The sequence below is a fragment of the Phoenix dactylifera genome, unplaced genomic scaffold, assembly GCF_009389715.1.
Source record: "Phoenix dactylifera cultivar Barhee BC4 unplaced genomic scaffold, palm_55x_up_171113_PBpolish2nd_filt_p 000007F, whole genome shotgun sequence".
Taxonomy (NCBI): Eukaryota; Viridiplantae; Streptophyta; class Magnoliopsida; order Arecales; family Arecaceae; genus Phoenix; species Phoenix dactylifera.
Window position 1 is genome coordinate 866756 of NW_024067666.1, and position 26920 is coordinate 893675.

The 26920-nt window shown below is 38.8% G+C and overlaps 1 protein-coding gene across 1 annotated transcript; it reads left to right on the forward strand.

The window, feature by feature from the left end:
- Positions 1–15561: 15561 nt before the first annotated feature.
- Positions 15562–26349, forward strand: LOC103705360 (NADH-ubiquinone oxidoreductase subunit 8-like). Its single transcript, XM_008789028.4, has 8 exons — positions 15562–15705; positions 19734–19815; positions 24853–24906; positions 25038–25129; positions 25225–25338; positions 25653–25720; positions 25819–25930; positions 26011–26349. The coding sequence occupies exons 1-8, from the start codon at positions 15652–15654 to the stop codon at positions 26104–26106; spliced, it is 672 nt and encodes a 223-aa protein (XP_008787250.2). The 5' UTR covers positions 15562–15651; the 3' UTR covers positions 26107–26349.
- The last annotated feature ends 571 nt before the right edge of the window (positions 26350–26920 follow it).

Here is a 26920-nt window from a genome sequence, read left to right on the forward strand (position 1 = left end):
GGAATTGTTAGTGGATATGTCGAAGAGTTTGGTTCGTCCAAAGGACATATTATCCACATTGAAGGAAAGAGATGCCCTCAATGTTACGACTATCAAGACTATCTACAATGTACGTCAACGATTTAAGGTTGCAGAGAAAGCCGGGAGGTCTGAAATGCAACATCTATTAGGTAAATTATCAGAGGCTAAATATATTGAGTGGCATAGGAATTGTACTAATACGGATGTTGTGCATGACTTATTTTGGGCACACCCTGGCAGCATTGATTTGTTCCGTGCATTTCCCCGTGTGTTGATAATGGATTGCACGTACAAGACGAATAGGTATCGTCTTCCGCTCTTAGAGATTGTGGGGGTGACATCTACTGACATGACATTTTCAGTTGCTTTTGTATACTTAAATTCTGAAGGGGAAGAAAGCTATACTTGGGCATTAGAGAGATTGCGCAGTGTCATAGCTGATGATGTTTTGCCTGAGTTGATTGTTACAGATAGAGACTTGGCTTTGATGAATGCAATTCATAGAGTATTTCCTACTGCTAGACATTTATTATGTAGATGGCATATTAGTAGGAATGTTTTGGCCAAGTGCAAAAAATTTTTCGAATTGAAGGAGAAATGGGATAAATTTATTATGAGTTGGAATGTACTAGTGCTGTCCTCCACGGAAGACGAGTATAATGATCGCTGGAGTGCACTGCAGAGAGAGTTCGGTACCTATCCAGATGCACTACAGTATGTGTCAGATACTTGGCTGAGCAAATACAAGGAAAGATTTGTTGCGGCGTGGACTGATACATGCAGGCACTACGGAAATGTGACGACAAATAGGTATCACAAATAAAGACTCATTTAATTTTAATTTGCCTCAATTCTTATATCTAACTTTCATTTGTTTACTAGGGTCGAGAGTGCACATGCAAAGCTCAAAAAGCAGCTTGGATCAAGCCAAGGAAGTTTCGAGTCATCTTGGACTAGAATACATGGATTGATTGAGTTGCGGCACAGCTCCGTTAAAGCCTCATTGGAGAAGAGTTTATTGGTAGTGCAGCACAACTTCAAGCCAGCTGAATTCAAAGAGTTGCGAGGTTTCATATCTATAAGTGCGTTAAATCATGTCCTCGCCCAATCGAAACGAGCCAATTCAGTTGGGTTTGATGATTCAAATTGTGGGTGCGCTATTCGACGCACACATGGTATACCATGTGCTCACCAGATTGCGCGGTACAGGGTGGAAGGTCGGCCCATTCCTCTCGACTGCATAGATCCTCATTGGAGGAAACTTGATATTCTGCCTACCCCCCCGTGCAGCCAATTCAGTTGAGTTGTGATGCAGAGTTAGATTTGATTGCGCTACGATTCAAGAAGTTAGATGGGGCTTCTCAATTGCAGATGATCAAGAAGTTACGAGAGATTGCAAGTCCAGATAGTACACCTCTTTTAGAGCCTGCAAAACGGAAGACCGGTTCACGTGGGCGCGCTTCACTGAAGGTTGATACGTCTACTCGACGTGACCCGTCTGCGTTTGAGTTGGTTCTATCTGGACAGGATAGTTATTCACCTGGTGTTGAGAAAGTTACCATCCGCAATCCATCTACTCAGATTCAAAAGAGACGGCCCAAGCAAAAGGTAAGTACCAAATATTTATTTCCTTACAATAGGTATCACAACGTCTACGGGACGGTCCGTGCCGTGCCGGTATGTCATGTGCCGATACGGGACATGTCGGGACGTGCCGTGCCGAGATGTGCCGATACGGGACATGTCGGGACGTGCCGTGCCGAGATGTGCCGATACGGGATGTGCCGTGCCGAGATGTGCCGATACGGGATGTGCCGTGCCGAGATGTGCCGATACGGGACATGTTCTGCCATTGTTACATATTTTCTATCATTTGATATTATTTGCAGATTTTTCGTACTAGAGCCCAGTCACATACGCCCATTATCTATATTGATGCTATTCCTTCTGCCTTGAGACCATACATCCAGCATATCAAGGATGTAAAAGCTGATGGGAATTGCGGATTTAGGGCAATAGCTGACTTGCTGGGATTTGGAGAAGATGACTGGGTGCGTGTTAGGAAGGATTTATTGCAAGAGTTGCAATGTCATTCGGACCACTATTGCACATTATATGGTGTGGAAGGGACGATTGCTGAGATCACTCATGCATTATCATATTATGATGATTGTCCACCATATGACAGATGGATGACTATGCCGGACATGGGTCATCTTATAGCATCCTGCTATAATGTTGTCCTATACCATCTCTCGTTGCAACAATGTCTGACCTTCCTACCTCTCCGTTCTGTGCCAGTACCTCTTCTATCCCGCAAAGATATCGCTATCGGATTCGTAAATAGAAATCATTTTGTTGAGGTACTACGTTCACAACACTTGCGAATATTTAATTTTGCTTATTTAATTTTGCTTATTTATAATTTTGTAGCTATTAATATTTTCTTATTTCTAATTTTGAAGGTGTTCTTGTTGCCGGGACATCCCGTTCCGCCAGTAGCGACCAACTGGCGAAAATATCATCTTCCTTGTGCTACCGGATGGGAAAATTCATATGAAGCATGGATTCAACAGTTCAAAGAGAGCATCTCACCTAATGTTATAATTAGCGAGACAGTAGAGTTAGATTGATTATTTATATATGTACAATTTTTGAAAGTTGTAAATTTTTTTGGCCTCTTAGAGTCATGTACTGTGAAACTCCATCATCAATATAAATCAAAAAATATCTGTCTTCGCATTGTTAGATTGATTGTTATGTGCACTGTTATATTTGTGTAAAATAGAACGGGCCAGGCTTTACAAAGATTACACATAAATGTACCAAAAATATATATTTTTCATTAATATCAAAGGCTTTACAAAGATTACAAAGGCTCCATCATCAATCCCTATGACGCCATCGTCGACGCGTGTACTGCTGTACGTCCGAATGAGAGGGTCCTGGATCCGAATGAGAGGGTGCTGTACTCGGGCCAGGCTCATCACCCAGAAGTACCTGATGCATCTGAGAAATAGCATCATATAGGTGCCCGGCACCTAGTGACGTAGCCTCTGAGGGACCCATCCGTACAATGTCGGTACTGATACCGAGTGCAGCTGCATTACGCCGCCGGTGCATGTCAGCATCATCATGACCTCCCCTAGCTCCAGAATGAGTACTCGAGCGCAGATGAGGAGGCTGAACTGCAACGTGCGTGATACGGAGATACCACTCCATGTATCCCGGTACGCTGTCTGATGGCCGGGTAACTGGGTGGCTCCTGCTCGCCTGGCTCAGCACGTGGTCCTCCCACCGCTCCCAAAGCTGATCCATATAGGAGTAATGTATCCGGTACGAGCCTGCTGTGGAACCTCTGTTGGCTCGCGTAGGGGCTAGTGGCGCTCGAGGGATGGTCTGAATACGACCAAACTGTCTAAGAACCCTTTCTAGATGATAGGGTTCTACGATATCAAGGCACTTGATGGAGCCACTAAAAAATGCGACGGGTATATATGGGCGATCTCCCCGAAGCCGATGATGGGGATCCCAAATAACCTGTAAAACAAAAGGTCCATTTCAGTTTAATACTATATCGCATATTAAAAGTACTGACAAACACAAGCAAATGGTAATATGATACGTACCTCATCGATGCTCAAAAGGTCCAATGACTCATGTAGAACCACTAAATGGTCCATCGTGGTACGGGATGGAGTACCGGGCATCCAGCGGTGCACGCGGGGACTGGCATCAGTATACTCGAGCGACGGGTGAGGACTGAGTGCTGGAAAATGCTCATAAATCCATGCCTGCAGAAGCGTCATATAACCACTGATCTGTCTCACTGATGACCTCGACGCAATCCCCAACTGCCGATACAAATATGCTAAGGCAGCTGTACCCCAGGCATATGTGCTCACCCTATCCAGATCCCGCAGTAAACACAGATACGCTATAGGCACCCTGGTCCCACTCTTATCAGCAAAGAGTGTGCAGCCTAACAAAAATAACAAATAGGCTCGTGCTGCACACTCTATCCTCTGCTGCCTGTCTCTATCAGATACAGAGTGAAACTGAGTCCTCAGCCACTCCATCATCACAGACTGACCGCGCGATGACAGTACCTCCTGACGCGCGTCTCCAGCTGACACCCCCAACAACTCCACAAGTAGCTCCTCAGCATCCCGATCACTCATCCTCTCAGGAGAAACTGATACTGAGGAACCTGCGACAGGAATCCCTAAAATGGCGGATACATCATCCAACGTGATAGTGATCTCGCCAAATGGTATATGGAAGGTGTTCGTCTCGGGCTGCCATCTCTCTACGAAGCCCGAAATCAGAATCTTATCGATGAATCGATAAGAGCACTGTACTAACTCTACGAGGCCCGACTGCCTCAATAGTGCTCTGAACCTGGTATTTGGTTGGTTTGAAGACCACCACTTCCATTCACCAACCTTGGCAGTATGGTTCATGCACTTTAGTGGAGCTCGTTCCTGTAATATAAATGTATAATTACTACTACTTTATAAAACATCAATAAACAAAATATAATGCTATAACAAATAAACAATACCTGTTGCCTCCAGATGGAAGCTGCTATATGCGTCCTGAAACTGATCAGGACGGACTCATCCTCTGGACCTCCTGGACATGGTCCAACGGACTCATCGTCTTCGCCCCTAGCGGGCATATCATCATGCTCTGACTCAGGAGAGTCCGATGGCATATGAGCAGGCTCGGGAGAAGCAATCCTAGCACGACGTCTCCTAGCTGACGCCGTAGGTCTAACTCTGGCGGGACGGGGATCCATGTCTGAAAATATAGAAATTCAATGTTAGGCTATATCAAAGAAAATAATTCAATTGCATACATAAATGTTCGGCACAAAATTCAGCACGGCACGCGATTTGGCACCAGAACCCTTCTGTTCGGCTGCACAGTGCCGAACAGAAGGCTTCTGTTCGGCACCGTGCAGCCGAACAGAAGGCTTCTATTCGGTTGAGTGTTGCCGAACAGAGGGCTTCTGTTCGGCACTGTTCAGCCGAACAGAAGGGTTCTGTTCGGCGATCCAGTGCCGAACGGAGCACTGGAGGCGGGGGGGCGGGGAGCTACCTCGACGTGGTCGTGGAGGCGCCGGCGAGGTGCTCGTTGCTCGGGAGATGGCCGGGGAGGTGGTTCCGGGAGAATGCCGGCGACGAGAGGGAGAAGGGGAGAATGCCGGCGACGAGAGGGAGAAGGGGGAACGGGGGGGTTTTGGGCGAGGGAGAAGGGGGAGACGGAGGGGGTTTGGCCGCCGGCGAGGTGCTTGAGGTGCTTGAGGCGAAGTTTTTTGGGCGGAAGGGAGAAGCCGGCTGGAGTGGAGTTTTGGAGGGGAAGAGCGGGGTTGGGGGGGGGGGGGGGGGGGGGGTTTGGGGGGTGTAGAGAGCAATTTAGGTGAGGGGGTGGGGAGGGTGAAGGGTAATTTAGGATTTTTTAATTTTTTAGGGGTGTCCTTAGCAAATGGGGGGGTGTAGAGAGTATTTAATTTTTTTTTAATTTTTGGGGGGTGTCCTGAGCAATCGGGGGGGTGTATTTAGAACTGCTCCCTCAACTGCTGATAGTCGGAGACCATCCCGGTTTAGCATGGGTTTTCTGTGAGGGTTGTTTGTAGTTGTATCATTCTTTGAAACCTAATAACCTTTTTTACGTACCTTCTCTCAATTTTTTCTCATGTATCCTTGTGGATAGAAGCTTTTCAGCGTTCAAACTACCTTGAAACTTACATGATAGCGAAGCAATTTTGAGGATGTATCAGTGGGGTGCCGTGCAGATATAAAATTCAATTTCTGTTTCACAGTCTCGGGCCCAAGAAGTGTCATAAGGTGCGGTATCATATGTGATATGGTCAAGATACCTCTATTGATATGATAAAACCTCCAAACATAAATTTTGACAGAGCTTGGAAGGAAAAAGGGATTCTACTATTGAGATATCATTAATGTTTAGGTTGTGTTTGTTTAGCTAGCTGTTTTATCCATGTTCCACAGTCATGGGAGGATGTCACTACTGTTTTCTTGATTCAACAGCGAAGGACGTGGAATAACCTTTTAGGGCCTGTTGGGATGAATCTAATAAAATCTTTCTTGCAGGATTCTGTATAAAAATAATGGACTTCCCTGGTGACAACTAATCTCTGGATATGCATGGATAAGATAAATAACCTTGAAAAAGGGACTAATTATCAATAAAAACCAGGGAATAGTTGTGTTGTCAGGGAAGCCGGTCTTTTTGATTTGCTTCCGCTTCCATTGAATTTTTAATATTGAACTCCACCATGAAGATCTTCTATCGAATTTTTAATAGAGAACTCCACTATGAGGATCTTCTTGGATCAATAAGAAATGGGTTATTCTACCCAGGGTTGTAATAGAAAATTCCAGTTCATCACCATGCAGGCACTGATTGGATTGACCCACTTCCAAGTTGAAACCAATTTGAATTAATCCAGTCCAATCTAAACCAAAATTACCTGGATTAGACTTGATTCAAAAAATTGACCTATTTTGAATATAGATCATATTTGGATCAATGAATTTCTAATTTGGACCAGAATTGACCCGATCTAATCCCAAACTAGTAGAATATATATTTCAAAACCCTCCTTAAATATAAAAAAATTAGATTTTTTTTTTTGTAATATATGGTCAATACTGTGCTGTTAATTATACTATATGTAGTTACAATCAAATCCTATGTCTAATATGTTTTTGATAATATCTACATATTTACATACTACTATGTTATTCTACATATATTTTGTGACATAATTATATATTTGATTTATATATTTATTATGGATTATGTTTGGATTACTTTAAATCAATTTGATCTGAAAAGTCGGATTGATTGCTAAAATCAATGCTATACCTGTTCGATATAAGCCAAAGGAAAATGGATTAGATTTGGATTCAATTTTTTGACCTAGTTCAACTATGGATTGGATTGGATGGGGCTTATCAGCAATCCAATCTGACCCTAGTTGCTGTTAGACTATAATAGGTGAATGAAAAATAGGCTGCAAAATGACCCACTTGAAAGGGTGCTTCTTAGAAGAGGTATGTCTCTTCAAAAGAGTTGCATCTTTTCATTGCATCTTTGTATGGATGCATCTTTTCATTTAAAAGACATGACTATTAGCATGAAAGACATAACTATTCATAGGGATGTGTCTATTCATTTGAATAGAAAAGACATGTCTCTTCACTTGGTGTCTATTCTGAAAAGTCACCATGAACTCTATAAATAGAGCCTTCCTCCAACCATTCTACACATGGAATTTTTCCAATTCATCTAGTTCTCTCATTCTAGAGTTCTTAGAGAGCATAAGTGAGTTCATTCAAAGAGAGTACAAAAAAAAAACTCAGTTTTTGTTCGCCGTACAAACAAATTGGTGTGCTCCTTTTGTTTGTGAAGATCATTGTATCCTGGGAGGCAGACGCTCACGAGATCCAAAGCACCTGTGTGGAGGGCGAAATCTGTCTTAAGGACATAGTGTCAAACACTAGCCTTGATCTAACATAGTTGAATCTTCATTTAAGGTCAGATTTATTTATTCATATATTTATTATTTAATTTATTTTACAAATTCACAATACACACAGACAACAATCTTAAGACAGATTTCCACTTTTTATATTGTGTATATTGTGATTTTGTATTTATTTAATTTTTTGCAAATAGTTTTATATATACACTTTTTAATTCTGTTTGCAAAATTTGTTCATTGTTGGTTTGCATTCACTTGACAAACTAAATTTTGATATTACTCATTCTAATTTGAGATTATTCATTTATTTAGTAATTAGAGATGGCTTTAAGTTCAAGCAATATGGTGCCTACCGCCATTCCCATTGCCTCACATGTGAGCCATGGAGAGAAGCCCGAAAAGTTCAATGGGAACGATTTCAAAAGATGGCAACAAAAAATGTTGTTCTATCTCACAACGTTGAATCTTGTGAAGGTTCTTCGTGAAGAGGCTCCTATTCTTGCCGAGGGTGAAGAGAGTGCTCAAACTATGGCTGCTGTAGAAGCATGGAAGCATTCTGACTTTCTATGTAAAAACTACATTCTCAATGGATTGGACAACACATTATATAATGTGTATAGTTCTCTCAAGTCGGCAAAGGAACTATGGGAATCCTTGGACAAGAAGTACAAAACGGAAGATGCTGGAACAAAGAAGTTCGTTGTGGGCAAATTCTTAGACTACAAAATGGTCGACTCCAAGGATGTCATAAGTCAAGTTCAAGATCTCCAAGTGATCATCCATGACATTCATGCTGAAGGGATGATACTAAGTGAGTCTTTTCAAGTGGCTGCAATTATTGAAAAATTACCACCACTTTGGAAGGATTTCAAAAATTATCTCAAGCATAAGCGCAAGGAGATGAAACTTGAAGACTTGATTGTTAGATTGAGAATTGAAGAAGACAATCGAAATTCTGAGAAAAAGATTGGAAACCATTTCATGGAGTCCAAGGCTCATGTGGTGGAAGAGGGACACAAGACCAACAAAAGAAAAAGAAAGAATAATGATCAACAAGATACCAAGAGTGGCAATAGAAAGAGGTTCAAGGGAAATTGCTATGTGTGCAACAAACCTGGCCATCGTGCTAAGGATTGTCGCTACCGAAAGGCACACGAGAATTTCAAGAAAAAATCTCCACAAGCTAATATAACCGAGGTGGATAAGCTAGCTTCGAATGTTGCAGAATTAAATTTTTCTGCTGTCATATCTGAAGCAAATTTGGTTTCCAATACCAAGACATGGTGGGTAGACACTGGGGCTACTCGACACATATGTTCTGATAAGAACATGTTCACCTCCTATGAAACAGTTAGTGGTGAAAAACTATTCATGGGTAATTCTGCCACTTCAAAAGTTGAAGGCAAGGGCAAGGTTATATTGAAGATGACTTCGGGAAAAGAACTTACTCTAAACGAAGTGCTGCACGTGCCTGATATTAGAAAGAACCTCGTGTCTGGGTCATTGTTGAGCAAAAATGGCTTTAAGTTGGTTTTTGAGTCTGACAAATTTGTACTCACTAAAAGTGGAATTTATTTAGGCAAAGGGTACATGAGCGAAGGGCTCTTTAAGATGAATGTAATGACTATTGTACCATCTATTAATAATAAGAATTTATCTTCTGCTTATATTATTGAGTCCTCAAATGTGTGGCATGGTAGATTAGGACATGTTAACTTTGATACTATGCGTAGATTGGTAAGTTTAGATTTATTGCCTAAATTTGATATTAATACTAGTAATAAATGTGAGACTTGTATAGAATCAAAACTAACAAGATCCTCTTTTCATTCAATTGAAAGGAGTACTGAACCTTTAGAATTGATACATACTGACATATGTGATTTGAAAAATGTTCAAACTAGAGGAGGAAAAAAGTATTTTATTACTTTTATTGATGATTGCACAAGGTATTGCTATGTGTATTTACTTAGAAGCAAAGATGAGGCATTAGATATGTTTGTCCAATATAAGGATGAAGTTGAAAATCAACTTAGCAAAAGAATTAAGGCAATTAGAAGTGATAGAGGTGGTAAATATGATGCACCGCTTAATAAGTTCTGTCAAGAACATGGCATTATTCACCAAACTACTGCACCTTATTCACCTCAGCAAAACGGTGTTGCTGAAAGAAAGAATAGAACTCTAAAAGAGATGATGAATGCTATGTTGATAAGTTCAGGATTACCTCAGAATTTGTGGGGGGAAGCTTTGCTTTCTGCAAATTACATACTCAATAAGTTACCCCATAAGAAAACAAACAAAATCCCTTATGAAGCATGGAAAGGTAGAAGACCTTCCTACAAATATTTAAAAGTGTGGGGGTGTTTGGCTAAGGTATTAGTTCCTACTCCCAAAAAGAGCAAAATAGGACCTAAAACCATTGATTGCATATTTATTGGATATGCAAATAATAGTAGTGCTTATAGATTTCTTGTGCATAAATCTAATATTTCTGAAATACATGTCAATACAATTATTGAATCTAGAAATGCATCATTTTTTGAGAATATTTTTCCATGCAAAAATATAAGTGATACAAGTTCTCATAAAAGAACTTATGATGTTGCAACTAGTGACATGGATCATGAGTCCATTGAAAAAGAAAGAGGCAATGAAATTAGACGCAGTAAGAGGGCAAAGACTGCAAAGTCATTTGGTCCCGATTTTCTAACATATTTATTAGAAAATGAGCCTCAAAGCTTCAAAGAAGCAATGTCCACTCCTGAAGCACCTTTTTGGAAAGAAGCTGTTAATAGTGAAATTGAATCCATTATGCAAAATCACACCTGGGAATTAGTAGATCTTCCACCTGGAAGTAAACCTTTGGGTAGTAAATGGATTTTCAAGAGAAAAATGAAAGCTGATGGATCAATTGATAAATACAAGGCTAGACTTGTGGCAAAGGGTTACAAGCAAAAGGAAGGTATTGATTATTTCGATACCTACTCGCCTGTTACGAGAATAACATCCATTCGTATGCTAATTGCTATTGCAGCATTGTATAACCTTGAAATACATCAAATGGATGTTAAAACAGCTTTCCTAAATGGTGATTTAAATGAGGAGATTTATATGGAACAACCTGAAGGTACCATTGTTCCAGGACAAGAAAAGAAAGTGTGCAAACTTGTTAAATCCCTATATGGATTAAAACAAGCACCTAAGCAATGGCATGAGAAATTTGACAAACACATGATCACAAATGGATTTAAAATCAATGAATGTGATAAATGTGTTTATGTCAAAAATGATAGCCAAGCCTATGTCATTGTTTGCCTCTATGTGGATGATATGATCATTCTTGGTAGTAATAATGAAATCATTAAAACTACCAAGAGAATGCTATCCAATAAGTTTGACATGAAGGATTTAGGTGTTGCAGATGTTATATTAGGAATTAAGATTTCTAAAACATCTGATGGACTTATATTATCTCAATCTCACTACATTGAGAAAATACTTGAAAAGTTCAACAAAGAAGATAACAATGTAGCTAGAATACCTGTTGACATAAATCTTCATTTAGCCAAAAATACTGGAGAGTGCATTTCTCAAGTGGAATACTCTCGTATAATTGGTAGTCTAATGTATGTCATGAATTGCACTAGACCCGATATAGCATACTCAGTTAGCAAATTGAGTAGATATACGAGTAATCCTGGAGTTGATCATTGGAAGGCAATTATTAGAGTGCTTAGATATTTGAGATACACTCTAAACTTTGGTTTGCACTATACAAGATATCCAGCTGTACTTGAGGGATACAGTGATGCAAACTGGATATCTGATACCAAAGATACAAAATCCATAAGTGGTTATGTATTTACACTTGGTGGTGGTGCCGTGTCTTGGAAATCTTCTAAGCAAACATGTATTGCAAGATCCACAATGGAATCTGAATTCATTGCTTTAGATAAAGCAGGAGAAGAAGCAGAGTGGCTTCGATATTTTCTAGAGGATATTCCAATATGGCCAAAACCTGTGCCAGCAATATGTATACATTGTGATAGCCAATAAGCAATAGGAAGGGCACAGAGTAATATGTATAATGGTAAATCTCGACATATCCGTCGAAGACATAATACCATAAGACAATTGCTCTCAAATGGAATTATATCGATAGACTATATAAAGTCTAAAGAGAATCTTGCGGATCCGCTTACTAAAGGTTTAACTAGAGAGCAAGTAAATTGCACATCGAGGGGAATGGGATTAAAGCCTATAATTAAAGAGTCATCATAATGGCAACCCAACCTAGTTGACTGGAGATCCCAAGATCTATGTTCAAAGGGACAACCGAATTATGTGTGGCTTAACATAAGCACTAGGGAGACAAAATCTCCAACCTATTCCTAAGATTAACTAGTGCTGCCTGCAACGTTTATAATTAAGGGTAAGCTTCGCTTTTAATGAACTCTTATATCTTGAAAATCTAAGTGGGATATAGCAGGATATTCCTAATAAGAGTCACCTATATGAGTGTGAAGGGGCCGCTTCTATGAGAATTTTTTATAAGGCTGAATTCTCTAGAGCACTCATGAATACCAGGAGTTGTTCAGGGCCAAAATGAACACAATCATGAGAACTAACTGTGTTAGAAAAGAGACTGTGTGAAGTCTATTTGATTTGATTTACTTAATCAGCTGAATAGTTCAAGACATCTTGTTCACTATTTAGCCAGTAAATCCGATAGCCTTTCACTAGAGAAGGTTCAAGGCCAAAAGCTACCTATCTCGATGCAGAATCTTTTCGCAATGTACTCTCTTAAGTGTCTGCATTAACATTTACATGCATTCAGCCAATTTTCTATTCATGTGGGGGATTGTTAGACTATAATAGGTGAATGAGAAAATAGGCTGCAAAATGACCCACTTGAAAGGGTGCTTCTTAGAAGAGGTATGTCTCTTCAAAAGAGTTGCATCTTTTCATTGCATCTTTGTATGGATGCATCTTTTCATTTAAAAGACATGACTATTAGCATGAAAGACATAACTATTCATAGGGATGTGTCTATTCATTTGAATAGAAAAGACATGTCTCTTCACTTGGTGTCTATTCTGAAAAGTCACCATGAACTCTATAAATAGAGCCTTCCTCCAACCATTCTACACATGGAATTTTTCCAATTCATCTAGTTCTCTCATTCTAGAGTTCTTAGAGAGCATAAGTGAGTTCATTCAAAGAGAGTACAAAAAAAAACTCAGTTTTTGTTCGCCGTACAAACAAATTGGTGTGCTCCTTTTGTTTGTGAAGATCATTGTATCCTGGGAGGCAGACGCTCACGAGATCCAAAGCACCTGTGTGGAGGGCGAAATCTGTCTTAAGGACATAGTGTCAAACACTAGCCTTGATCTAACATAGTTGAATCTTCATTTAAGATCAGATTTATTTATTCATATATTTATTATTTAATTTATTTTACAAATTCACAATACACACAGACAACAGTTGCAACCCCTACCAATGATACAGTTGAAGCATATCCCCTCACTCGTGTTGTCCTATGTATATCACAGATGACAATGCAAACAATTTTCAGATTTGAAGTCAGGTGGGGCCAATAGGAGGCAATATAAGGTTTGCACATAAATTTAGCAAGACCCTCCTCATGAAAGTTTGCTATGAAATATGCATCTTGTTAGCTTGTATTAAATAAATATTGGCAAATGCATTTTCAAAAAAAGTTGGCGATTCATACAATTAGATATAGGAAAGGGGATGATGTGGTTTCTCCAAACTTGAGAAGATGTAGAAGGCAACGCAAGGGAGGCTAGCGAGAAACTTCTATTTCTGATAGATCAACATGTTGGCAGTTCCTTGCAGTTCTTTCTGATGTCTAATATATATTTTACAAGTTTCCATCCTACGTGCAGTTACCTTCCCTCATTTAAATTTTCAAATCTTTTTTTGTACCCTTGTTGTTTTTTAAGATTTATTGTTATTTTTCTCTTGAGAATTTGCAAGGTTTTATAGGATATAAGAATGTATATGTTGTCTCTTTGTAGCAAGTCTCCATTATGACCAGCCCCACCGACTAATCCAAAAAAGAATAGCTCAAACTAATATGAAAATAATCCTACAAATTCAAAATTAGCATCATTTTTTTTTTGTTTATAAGAGGCCTTGCTATCCCAACACCCCTATATAGATGCTAACAGAGTTATTTGTCTACTCTGGTTAGTTTACCATTTTCCATGATAAAAAATATTATACTGATAAGAGTTGTTATCTTCGTGACAAAAAATATTATACTATTGAGAGTTGTTATAAAACAATGTTAAGAGATCAAGATTAATACCTTTTCATTTTTAGGTGTGAAGAGTTACATGCCTGGTTCCCCCTGCCTATTCTCCTAGTTTCATATTGACTGATAAAAAGGGTGACATATAGGTTTGTTAACCTGGGTGGGTCCTCCTTCTAGTAACTTATGTTTTGAGACAATAAGTCCACAACAAGTGGTATCAAATTTAGGCTCATTTTATATCACAACTTTTATTAGTTATGTGAGCCTCTCACTAAGGAATACCAGGGTCAAGTAGGACCCAAACTATGAGTGAGCCTCTCTGTCTTTATCACTCTCTCTCTATCTCTATCTCTCTCGAGTAGAATAATCGATATATGGGTTTATTAGATTAGGCTGGTCTTCCTTCTAGCACCTTAAGCTTTTGGGCTGTGAGTCTATCCATCACTTGAATTCAAAAGTCTTGAGGACATTAATAATACCTTTTTAGAAAAATTCATGAGAACTCTTGTTGGCTAAGCTTCTTTTAAAATAAAGGGATTTTTTTTTGCATGAATGCCCTTCTAAAAATTTAAATTCGCACAAATACCCTCTTAAAATTTATATTTATTTTTGTATCCTCATAAAATACTATTTTTGCACAAATATTACTAATATAACCGTTCTTCTAACACCGTTAATAAAAATCATATTTATTTTGATTAAAAATAAAACAAAATTTTAAAATTACTTTTTTGGCTCCATTGCAATCGCATTATAAATGTTTCTTTTTGCACATCTACCCATTAAGGGTATTTTAGTCATATTAATTTAAAACTGTTAATTTTTTAATGGTGTTAGATAGTGTGGATACATATGCAAAAAAAATAGAATAAAAAATAGTAGAATAGCAAAACAAGTGTTTTACGAGAGTATATATGTAAATATCAATTTTGAGAGGGTATTTATGTAAAAATTAATATTGAGGAGGAGATTCATGCAAAAAAACCCTTTATAAAAGAATAAATCACTTGGAATTTATTACTATTCATATGACATACGAGAGGTCTTTAAAAGATATATCCTTCCTGGACCTGGACTGGTCCAGGCCTAGGGTTGATAAATTCAATTGTGTTCAGATGATGATGGCAACTAGCAAATAAATTTTCCAATAAACCAAAATTTCCCAAGAGAGAGGTCACACAAGCTATTAATAAAAAAGAAACTATCTTTATGAACTTGTCTATGTATCAACCATGTAATTGGGAAAAAGCTTACAGAAATCTGAAACCCTAAAAAAAAAAAAAAGCTACGATTCCAATCAGATCAGATTGGCAAAGTTTAGGAATTAAAAGACCAAACACTTAATCGATCAAAACATAAATCTCTCATATGCAATCCAATCGAAATGCGTTTAGAAGCCAGAGATCCGGAACTAAAACCCTAGAAATCCACATTAAAAGGCGAATGACACGAAGAGGGAAACGGGGGAGACTTCTCTCATCTTGGAAGGGCGCGACAATTAGATCAAGGAACCGGGCAATTGTTCGGCGAACGCAATGATCCACTGGAACTGGCCAACGGACCTGGGCTACGACCCATGGAACATGGCCCATAGTATGGTGTAGGCCACGGTCTGGGCCAGGGCCAGTCCTGGGCCTAGTATTCTTGGACCTCGGCCGCAATGTTCTGTGCCTGCTGTTTCAGTTGTACCGGGTCTGTGCCAGGCCCGCCCTGTTGCTGTATCAGATGGCCCAATATATTCACGTTGCTCCGCCAATTCTCCCTTTTGCTCCGCTTCCTCCCGAGTCGCTCCACACCCTCGAGCTCACGACCCTTCGGCTTTCCCTCGATGGCGGGGATCTTAGCTCGGAAAACCCTCCAGGCTTTTCGGGCCAGGCAATCGGCAAGATATCAGATCTCATCTCCTCTCTTACCGTATTCTATTCATTAGATTCTAGCATCCATGACTTATCTAATTTCGTCGAACAATTGGAGTTTCTCCGTCGTTTCCAGGAAGAACAGAAGGAAACAAATCTATTATTCTTTCTGAAGGAAAACCCTAGTGTTCGGTTTGCTTTCCCTGGAATCTGCGGCACTTGTATCATGCTTGCGGTTACTTCTGTGTCTTTTTTTTTTTTTTTTTTAAGACGTTTTCTTATTTTTTTTGTAGGAATTTATTTTGATATGGTATAATTGAATTTGATGGCACGTTGAAAATATACGAGTTTTTTTTTTCATGTATCATCGAAGAAAAAACAAATTCATGCAATTGAATTTGTTTGCGGCTTCATGGAATTCGCGTGATTAGATTGTCTTGGAACCCTAAATTTCCGATTTTGTTGCTTGAAGTCTTTGCTAATCTTGCTGTCTTTTTTCTATTTGTCCGTTGATTTAATATAGACCATCCCCCCTAAACTGATTCCGCTTGGATAAAACACCTATGCAGATGGTAGGAGCATGTCCGCTACCATCTATATGGCTGAAAAAGAGCCCAGCCGTTGAATGGCTGTGGTCAGAGTTAACATTGGAAAAGAGTGTTTGGTAGAAGACACTTGGTCTTGAAGATAGGATGAGTAGTTTCATTCGGAAGACGGGATTTCTTGGACTTGGACTGGAGTAACAGCCACTTATTTCCAATGTTTTCAGTGGATCTTTGAATCACCTTTTCCCTAGTCTGTTGGGCTGAGGAATAGGGAACCAACTATCAACATATTTCCTCATCTTCGAGTCTGAAACACTCTCTTCTAATCCTTAAGGATTCCTATGGTCTCATTTCCAGCTTGTCCTGGAGATAAACCCCTTTTGTCATTTCAAGACGTAAGCTCTGCCAACGACTGCCCCAACATAACTTGAGTCCAACATCCTCAGGTGCATGGTCCATCATTGTACTCTCTGTTTAGAGGGTCATTTTTACTAAAGATATAGTAAGCGCAACCTCATTTGTTCACCACAGACAACACATATTTATATCTTAATAACTGAGACTATGGGAGATGGCTAAATCAGGACCAATTTTTAGACCTCATTTGGGTAAGTATACATAGAAACAAATTTCAAGGCCTAATGAATTGAGTTAGGTCTAGAGTTGGACTTGGAAGCTAAACCGCCTACCCAGGTAGGGCCACTCTCCTGCCTGTCCTCCATGTAATCCTTGTTCATCTATGCTCAGCTAGTTGGATTTTCTAATCTATTGTGAATGATATAAAGAAAAGCTACACTACTATCCTCTGGGAAAAGGAGATCCTGGACAAGGAATTCTTTCTTGTTTGTTGGGACACAAACACATATATTCACCCTTAAGAAGGTTTTGAAATTCTTGGTATTTGGAATATGGGCATTTGGAGGACTGATCTTCTAGGCTGCTGGTCTGGGAAGCTTGTTTTTGAACATGACAATTTGTGGAGTAGTTTAATCTGGTTCAGCTATTGCAGAAACTTGGTCTTCGCATTGGGGATTGCACGAACATTGATCTGTGGGGAAAATCTTGGCTTGTTTAAGACCTCCCCTACAGGTGTCTTGGCAACAACTGTCAATTATAATGCCAGGAGAAGCTTTGGTGGTTGTTATCATGCAAGTCTCTAAATATCTTGCTTATCCAATACCATTGTCTCTGATATCTCTTTAGAGATATTAGTGAGATTTTATTTTAGTCCATGTGACCTGGTATACTTGGGCACCTAATGGTATGCCCAATTTTGTGATTATCCAAGTGTGCAGGGAGACTGTTCAGCAGACATGCCTGAATTGTCTGACTTGGTTGATACCTAATCTGGTTTGTTTTAGAGGATCATCTTTATTGGCAAACAACTTAAGAGATCTGGTTGTCTTTGAACTAAAAAAAATATAGGTAGCATAGGTATTTCTGTTGATTGACTATTCTAACCACTTGAGTGTATGCTTTCTTAAATAAAATTATGAAAGAATTAGTGCTTCTTGTTCATTTTAGGTCAGTCTCTTCAAACTGGCTAACTGGATTGTGCATCTTTGTTTTCACATCATGTTTGCAAAACTATGTGTTCTAACTGCCCACGCTGACACAATCTTTGTGCAAATATGAAGCATTTGTTAGTGGAAAAATAACATTCTGTATGCATGCTTGTTTGCTATCAATATATTGGAATTTGCCTCATATCTCATTAACAGTTGTAGGTGAAGGGCCTCTTCATGGATTAGTAATTGAGGAACTGTAACTTAGTCACCTCTCAACCTGAGTGGACAAACCCAGAAAATCGTGTACTTTGTTGACATTGCTTTGTGGTCATAGTCATCATCCATTTAGGGCATAGGTGATTGAAACTAAATTTCAACTTGAGATGATTGTACCTTGTTTAGCGTATAGGATCCTTATTTGCACTATGGAAACACACAAAGGACTGAACATGGAGGGGGTATCTGATGTTATCATATGACATCTTAGTGAGCACTATTGATAACGTGCAATAGGCTAAATATGTATAAGAGCTTGGAATGTGTCTGGAAGTGAAAAAGAAATATATTAAGCTTACATCTGTCAATATTGATCTTTATTCATAGATTTTAGTGAGGGATGTCTTTCCGTTATGGTTTGCTTAAGAATAAAGAGAACTTTCTCAGAACAGATGGCTGGTTGCTGAAAGTGATTGGAACTAAACAGAAGAATAGAAGGGGATTCATGTATGAAAGAGTTGCTTCTACTGGTAGCGTAATACTCAGAGGATTCTTGCCATCAAGAATTCATAAAGATTGCTGGATTTTGTGTAAATTTGATAAGGGTTAATCTAAGGAAAATTTTGGGTTGATTGATAAAAGTGAGGAGGAACTGATTAGGAAGTAATATGGGATCAAGAAATTAAGTCCGTAACTCAGCTTTAATAATAGGAACAAGTGAATGAGAGAATTGCTGGATATAGGTCCCCTGTTGAAAATGATAAAGTTTTCGGAATCATTATAGCATTCTGGACCACATCATGCCGAATCCAAAAATAGCTCTGGTTGTTGTGAAATCCTTCAACTTCTACTGTCCCCACCACCACCACCACCAAATGTTGTCCTAATTTTAACTTAGAAGTGCAATTCTTATTCCAAGAGACTGTCAAGACTTGGCCAATAGACCCCAATGTAATCCAAATTGTAAAATAGCAAAATTTTGAATTTGATTTAAGAAGTTGCTGTAACATTTTCTAGTAAGCCAATGGTGATCCAGATCAGTTGTTGAATTGAATTTTCTGATATGTTGACATTAATGGGAGAAATTAGAGGACTTTATCTATCTTTTGTTTCCTATTTATCTCTTCTCTTCTCTTTTCTAATTTCCTCATAAATCTTATTTTCAATGGGTTATTGTTTCAGTTACAAAACCAAATGATTCCTTCATTATTGCAGTCAAGAACCCGGTTTTGGAAGGAAAACTTCTTTTTTTATCTTCCCTCTTCCCTCCATTTTGTTTTTGCAGTCCTGTTGGAAATGGAATCTGTGGGCATGTATGTCTTTACCTTCTTACTTCATCTAACTGATGACATCTAGTGAGGTCACCTTGAACTGTAATGGATCTGTCTTAGACTTTTAGTTTTAACAAATATTTCTCATTCTTAATTATTCTTTTTTCTTTTTGAAGAATGTCTCTGACTAAAACTGTTTACTTAGTTATAGCATTGGAATCAATGCTGCTCTGAGATCTCATGAAATCAAAATATAATCTGCACTCTCTTTCCTTTTGTCAATTTTTTCACTTCATATATAAATTATGTTCCCTGTTTTCTAGATAACCTCTCCCTAGGCTGATTCATGGTTCAGAAATATATCTGGGAAGAGCAAACTTTTACCATTCATTCTTGTAATCATTGTGTTTAGCTGGGAAAGGGCAGTTCCTACTTGTAATTGCCATATTTTGTTTATTTACTATATATTTTGCGTATTCGCCAACTATAAATATTAAATCTTAATCTTGTGTAGGTTCAACCTGGACAATCTTCATTGGTTCTACAAAACCATTGGCAAGCATTCAGCTCACGCCCATCAACTAGTAAATTTAAAGGTTTGCTTTTATAAGTTATGCTGGCACAATTTTTTTTTTGGGGGGAAATGGATTTTGTTACGTTTCAATAATTTTATGTTTTCCAAGTCAAGTTATCATAGATTTATGAGTTATCTTGATCATCATGTTTTCCACTGGCATTCATGACTTTTTTACACAATATACCCACCACAATCAAGGTATATAAAATTTGGTTTAAGAATTTAGTGTTCGTAGGCATGAGGAATTTCCAACCATGAACATAAATTAGATGCTACAACGTTAAAGAAGTCATATCTCTAATCCAGTGAGATTGGTTAGACACTCTTCCCTTCATATATACTGTCATATGTAAGGTGTACATATGAAGAGTTAAAGATATTGTTAGTTGGCACAATAAATTGATTACAAGAAAATGTAACTGGTTATCAACTTCTATCTCATGACATAGCTTAGCCAATTAGGCTGATGAAACGCTCGTCTCTGTGTATATTGACCGTAATATTCAAGCTTTCTCCATCTATAGTCTGCTTTGTGAATCATAGCATAACCTATCGAAGTTTGGAAACTTGCACAACTAGCTCAGCTTGACATCAGTCATCTTTGAGTTGCTAGTCCTTGCCAAGACAGCTGTGGCCAACTGTGCAGCTTGCTGCAGAACCTAGACAATCAGTTGGCTGGATTCGTGAAGGGATACCTACAAACCTTCTCCATAGCTCTCCACAAAATTATAGCAATATGTCTTGAATAACATTGAATGATAACTTATTAGAAATGGGGTATAATATAAGTATATAACCACAAGATTTATTGTCCAATAGAGAAGAAATATGATCTATTATTCCACTTGTAAGAGAAGCGTGCATAACAGTTTCCTAAATTAGTTAGATACAAAACTAAAATAGAGGAATAGAGTTTGTTGATTCAAGAGATAGTTATCATACACAATTTTGAATTAATCCAGTTGTTGATGGCTTATTATGTATATGAAATGACTTTGGAATTAAAAGTTTTTTAGTTATTATAGATTTTGGAAAAAAATATGTAAACTAGTTTTGTTTCATGTCTTTGACACCTAATACACATAGTATTGTCAAAAACATATATCAAGGCATCTGCAATGCCTAGATTAGATGGTTTAGGGCCAAAAAAGTTGTTGTGTGCCTTTAATAATTATCTAGGTTTCATTAGCCATTGAGAGACAGGGTTTCCCCCTTTTCTTTTCCTTTTTTTTTTAAGTCCATTCCCTCTTTTTGTTGTTGTTCTTTTGGTTTGAGAAATTGGGCAGGTCAACTCAAAACAAACCCGAGTGTAACCTGAAATTGGGCCCGGCTTGGATGGGTTTAGGCATGGTTCATGTTGGGTTTGGGTTGAAAATCCCATCATGACTCAAATTTCGTTTGGATTCAAGCTGAGATTTTGGGCAACCCGACCCAACTAGAACCCAAATAAATATATAATATACATATATTAGATGTGTCTTCATTTTCCAAGTTCTCCCTAGCATTGTTTAACTATTTTAAATTAGGATCCACATTGTGCTCACAAGTTGCCATCCTTAGTTCATTTTATTTTACTCTTATATATTATTTATATGGCATGGGAGTATTTATGACTGATTTGGCTAAATTGATCCAACTATCCTGATCCAAACCAACTGGCTTTGAACCCGAAATCAAAAAATTGAGGTTGGGCTGGGTTTGGGTTGAGGAGATCGGATTGAAGGCTGGGTCTGGTTGGGTTTGAGAAAAGGTCTTTCTAGTTTTTGGGTTAGGTCTGGGCTGTGACCTCAAATCAAAGTCGTCAAAGGCTCAAAGCATAAAGGTGCCATGGTCTCTTGAATCCTAGGCGCAAGGTATGCGCCTTGACGAAATGAGTTGCAAAAATATCAATATACATATAAATAATAAGGAACAAATGATTTGAAACACATTTAACAATGAATTATTGATTTATAAATCTAAATCTAAATAGAAGAAGAAGATAGGGGATTCATGGAGTCCCTTGTTTCACATTATGCTTTAGAAAAAAAGACTACTGGACACTTTGTGCCACCTTTCGCTTGAGTCCCTTGTTTGGAAGAAGAAGAAAACGATTAAGTCCCCTCTTTGGTAGTAGCAAGAAGAAAAAATAAAGACAAAAAAGGAAAAAAAGGGACTAAGTCCCTGTTTGCCATCAGATAGCAGAAGCTGCTGTTGAGAACCAGAAGAAGAAGATGGGGGGATGAGTAGAAGAAGAGGACAACCAGTAGTGAAGATTAAAAAAGATAGAAGGAGATGTAAGGAAGAAGAGGGAGAGCAGGAGCACCAGCAACAGCATCGGCAGCAAAGAGGAAGAAGAGAGAGAAGAAGAGAGAAAGGAGGAGCATGAGCAGGAGCACTGGTAGTAGGGTAGCGGAGGAGGAGTAGGAGAAGGGATATGGAGAGGGGGGAAGTTGATTGGTGTCCTAGATCCACCGAAGGGGGAGAATCAATTCCTCTTAATTGGGACTTCAGGTCCTTAATCCACCCTCCATTTGTAACTTTCCCCCTTTGGTCGATCATCATGATCAAGTGACCGAGATTCAGAAATAGTGAGGTACGCTTTTTTCTGCATTTGGGCTTCTTCCAAGGCGTAAAAAAATGCACGCTTTTTACTTCGCTTGAGGCTTTGTGAGGTGCTTGGTTTGGGCTTTGCTTGCGCCTTTCAGGCATGCCCTTGACAACACTGCCTCCAACCTGACTCAACTCACCCGATTTCCAGTCTTTGACATTGATTATAGTTAGGAGAAGAAGAAGAAGAAAGGACTTACTAGAGAGTGGAGAAGCTGGTTGGAGCCCTAGATCCACCATAAGAGCGTTGGTTCACCTCAATCGGGCCTTCAAATCCCTAATCCACCCTCCCATCGTGTCTTTGCCCCTTTTGGCCCTTCGTATATTCCTCCTTTGGCCAATCATCATGATCAAGTGGAGCTTTTCTTATGGCAAAAAAAGGTGCACCTTTTTACTTCTCTTGAAGCTAGGAGAGGTGTTTGGGCTGGTCGTTGCCTGCGCCTTGTGCCTAGGTGCTCCTATGTGCTCCTCATGCGTGCCTTTGACAACGCTTTCTCCAACCTGACCCAACCCCTGTGATATCCACCCCTAGACATTGATTGTAGTTAGGCCTTATAATTCTGTCTTGCTCTTAATATCTCCTTTTAGCCCTGTGTTGTTTTTATGGTAATCTTTTATATTTGGCTGGAACAAAAAAGATAATACATTAGCATTGACCCAGATTTTTGCATTTCATATGCTGAACATATTGTAAACTCTGAAAACCCCGTGCTCTTTCATCTTCTCCTTTCCGAATCTTAATTTTTACATGGAAATATCTTTCTCAAGATGAGCCTTCTACTATGCTTTCCCAAAAAAATTTCCATTCTTCTGTGTCTTTCAATGCCTATTTTCAAATATGCATTATATCTTGTAGAACCACTAGCATACCGTCAGAAACAGGATTTTTTTTTTTTTTTTTTTTTGGGGGGGGGGGGGGGGGGGGAGCGGCGGGGTGGGTGTGTTGGAGGGGTGCTGATACATCTGAAAATAGGGGAGGGATGCCTGCTCTTCTTCCTCCTCTTTCTCTTCTTCTTCCTCCTCTTCCTCTTCTTTTTCTTCTTCTGCTGCTGCTGTAGCTCCAGATTCTTTTTTTTTATTTGTAGTGGTTGACGATGCTTGTTGTTGTTGATGATGGTGGTCTTTAGGGAGTAGGTCTTTGGGATGCTGTAGATTTTTGGATTAGATTTCATAATAGATATTTTGCTCTCCTTGTAGTTGCATTTTGGACATTTAGATTACATGTTTGCTTTCATGTTTTTGACTTCGGAGCTTAGATAATTGATCTTTGAACACTTTAACTTCCTAGTAGTTTAATATTTTTATGTAGGCCAGTCGTTCGAACTTGGTGGCAGTTCCATAATAACTGTTTTGTGGTGACTGGTTATTGCCTTATCACATTTGAATTTTTGATATTTGACATTGCCATGTCCTTCATATGTGTATAAATCTAAATTCTAATACTTTTTTTTAATTGTATTTATGTTCATAAGTCCATATGTTTAGAATCAAGTATATTGGTATTTTGCATCTCACTTCGTTAAGGTGTGACTTGCCTTGTGCCTAGGCTCTAAGGGATCTTGGCGCTCTAGCTCACATTGAGCCTTTTCCAATAATGCAAACAACAGAAGAACATTAGTGTATTTTGAGTTGTACACAGGAATAAGAGAAAGCATGGGAGAAAAGTTTATATCTACTATATTTGTAAGCTTATCCCCTTGATTTTTGAAAGCAAAAAAATTTCTAGATATTGAAGAACAAAAATAAATCAGTTGGATGTAGCTGTAATGAGTTGAACTTAGGCCCCCTTAAACCTTTTTTCACCTAGCATTGAACTTAGCATTGTTAAGCATCTTTTCTGAAGAGTTTGTAGCTAATAGAATGGTAGTTGCATGAGTCACTGGCTTGAGTAATAAGAAAATACTTACTGTTGTTTACATATCAAGAATAAAGATTTCTGAAGGTGATAGCTCAGCTTTTCATAGAACTCGAGAAATTGACATCTATAAAAACTTCATCAAAATTTTGGAAATACTACTCTTGTCTGAACACGGAAGCTGTCACATCCAGAAGACTTATTAGTTAAATGTCTAGTACTATCTCAAATTGGTTGGTTCCATAAGGCTGATTAAATTATTTTTGGGGAGTTTCTCAATGCTGAGAATAGGGCTTGGATCTCTGTGACCTGTTAGGACTAGCCAGTTTAGTGATTATTTCAGAATGGCGGGCGCAAGTTAATTGTCCCTATATGTCCTTTGTACCAAAGCTAATGAGATTCTTCTCTTTCTTGTGACAAGGTTTCTTTGCAATTTTATTCTGCAGCTCAATTAGATTCTCACGCTGATTGCACTGAGATGTTGATGCCTGGATATGTATCTAAAACTGTTATTCAATAGGGTAATCACTGAGATGTTCATGCCTGCATTTGTAAAACTGTTCTTCATTAAAGCAACAGTTACTGTTTATTTATATGTCTGCTTACATGCAGAGGATGAGGAGAGAGAGCAACTTGCCAAGGAGATTGCTAAGGACTGGAGTGCTGGTAATCTCTTGCAGAATCGTAACTAGTTTCTGCATTTATTCATCTTGGGTTAACTTGCCTTTGCAATTCTGGTCTACATGCATTTCTGCAATATGTGCCACTCTGTCTAATTGATTGAGGCTTGACTGCAGTTTTTGAGCAAAGTATAAACACACTGTTTCTGACCGAAATGGTGCGTGGTTTGATGCTGACACTGAAATATTTCTTTGAGAGGAAAGTTACCGTAAGTCACATCATTCACTATCACTTATGTTTTGCATCACATGATATCACTTTTGTTCCATCTCTCATTGGTTTCCATGCATCTGCTTGTCCCAGATAAACTATCCCTTTGAGAAGGGGCCTTTGAGCCCTCGTTTTCGAGGAGAGCATGCTCTCCGACGATATCCAACTGGGGAAGAGCGGTGCATTGCTTGTAAGCTTTGTGAAGCTGTAAGTGTTAAAGATGTTGCATGTTCCACACACAATTAAAAAGTCTTGTAGTTGATCCCTTTAGAGCTCAAAGGACTACAGTCCATTTCATCATCTTGTTTTCATGAACTTAGAACTGTAGGGTGTATTCTGATAATCAACAATGTGGCGTGCAAGCAATTGACCAGCTTACAGCCACTGCTTCGCATACTACAAACCTAAAACATGGGAATCCGTTATGATTGCCGCATACCCTGCTGATATCATCAACCTTTTATGATGACATTATTTTTAGGGCCCTGATGCTTACTCAAGATGATTACTGTTATGGCCAGATATGCCCAGCACAAGCAATCACAATTGAAGCAGAGGAACGAGAAGATGGCAGTCGACGTACTACGAGGTAAGTAGGCTGCTGCATTGGTTTCAATCACTTGTGGATCAATTTTATGTTATGTACCTTCCAATTCTACCGTCATTGGTTTGGGTGTTGCTGCACAGGTATGATATTGACATGACAAAATGCATTTACTGTGGGTTCTGCCAAGAGGCATGCCCTGTAGATGCGATCGTTGAAGGCCCCAACTTTGAATTTGCAACGGAAACTCACGAGGTGAGCTTTTCACTTCCACCGAGTTCACCATTTTTTCAGATCACCAAAATTTGGTTCTCATGTATCTGATGTCTTTGCAGGAGTTGCTGTATGACAAGGAGAAACTGCTGGAAAATGGAGACCGCTGGGAAACAGAGATTGCCGAGAATCTTAGATCTGAGAGCCTTTATCGCTAATTTCTTCTTGCTATGAGGAATTGAGCTAGCTGAAAGTCTTTTTGTTAAAAAAAAAAATTGAGAGTTCCAAAATAAGAAGAAGTCTCTCAGCAGCAAATATTAGCTTTATCTCGTGTTTGAGCAGTCGACAGTTTCAGAGACATTTGTGTAAGGAAACATCTTTTTTCCTCTATAATAACTGTATCTACTTGAATGAGAATCAAAAACAAGCATGCAAAATATTGAGAAAATTCACATTATCTACTTCCTACGCCTTTCCTACTTTCTTTCAAATCCTATTTGAAACGTAGAACAACCGTAAGAGTCAATTCCTAACAATGCCATAATTCTCGTGTTTTTGCCGGTGCCGTGACTGATGGTATTAGGCCAGGAACAATGGGTGGTGACCCCATGCCGGCAGGCGGCAGCCCGGCAGTTGAGGGTCCGCGTGTAGCACGGTGACATTGAAGAGATTCCGGGCCTTCTAGAATAAGATAGCCTCTCCCGCCATCTCATTTGGGCCATCATGAATGCCATCTCTTCCTTTTCGAGCACCGGTAGACCTCGTTTGGTTCGTGAAAAGAAATTTATTTCATCGAAATATTTTTTTTAGAAAGATGATTTTTGAAAATAAATATTTGAGAAAATAGTTTTGACATGTTTAGTTGATCATGAATTCTAAGGTGGCTTATATTCGGTTGATCTTTCATTTTACAAAAAAAGTTGTGTGAAATATTTATTATATCTTTAATTAAAAAAAATATCTTATCTATGAATTTTGATGGTTTAAGGATAATTGTAGAAAAAAAAAACTCTAATTTTCAACCGGTGGGAA

Excerpts from the sequence above, each read along its gene's own strand:
- LOC103705360 (XM_008789028.4), top strand. The coding sequence starts at position 15,652 with ATGGCGGGGATCTTAGCTCGGAAAACCCTCCAGGCTTTTCGGGCCAGG. Across the intron at positions 19,816-24,852 it reads ATCAACTAGTAAATTTAAAG|AGGATGAGGAGAGAGAGCAA; the intron begins GTTTGCTTTTAT and ends GCTTACATGCAG. Across the intron at positions 24,907-25,037 it reads TGCTAAGGACTGGAGTGCTG|TTTTTGAGCAAAGTATAAAC; the intron begins GTAATCTCTTGC and ends GCTTGACTGCAG.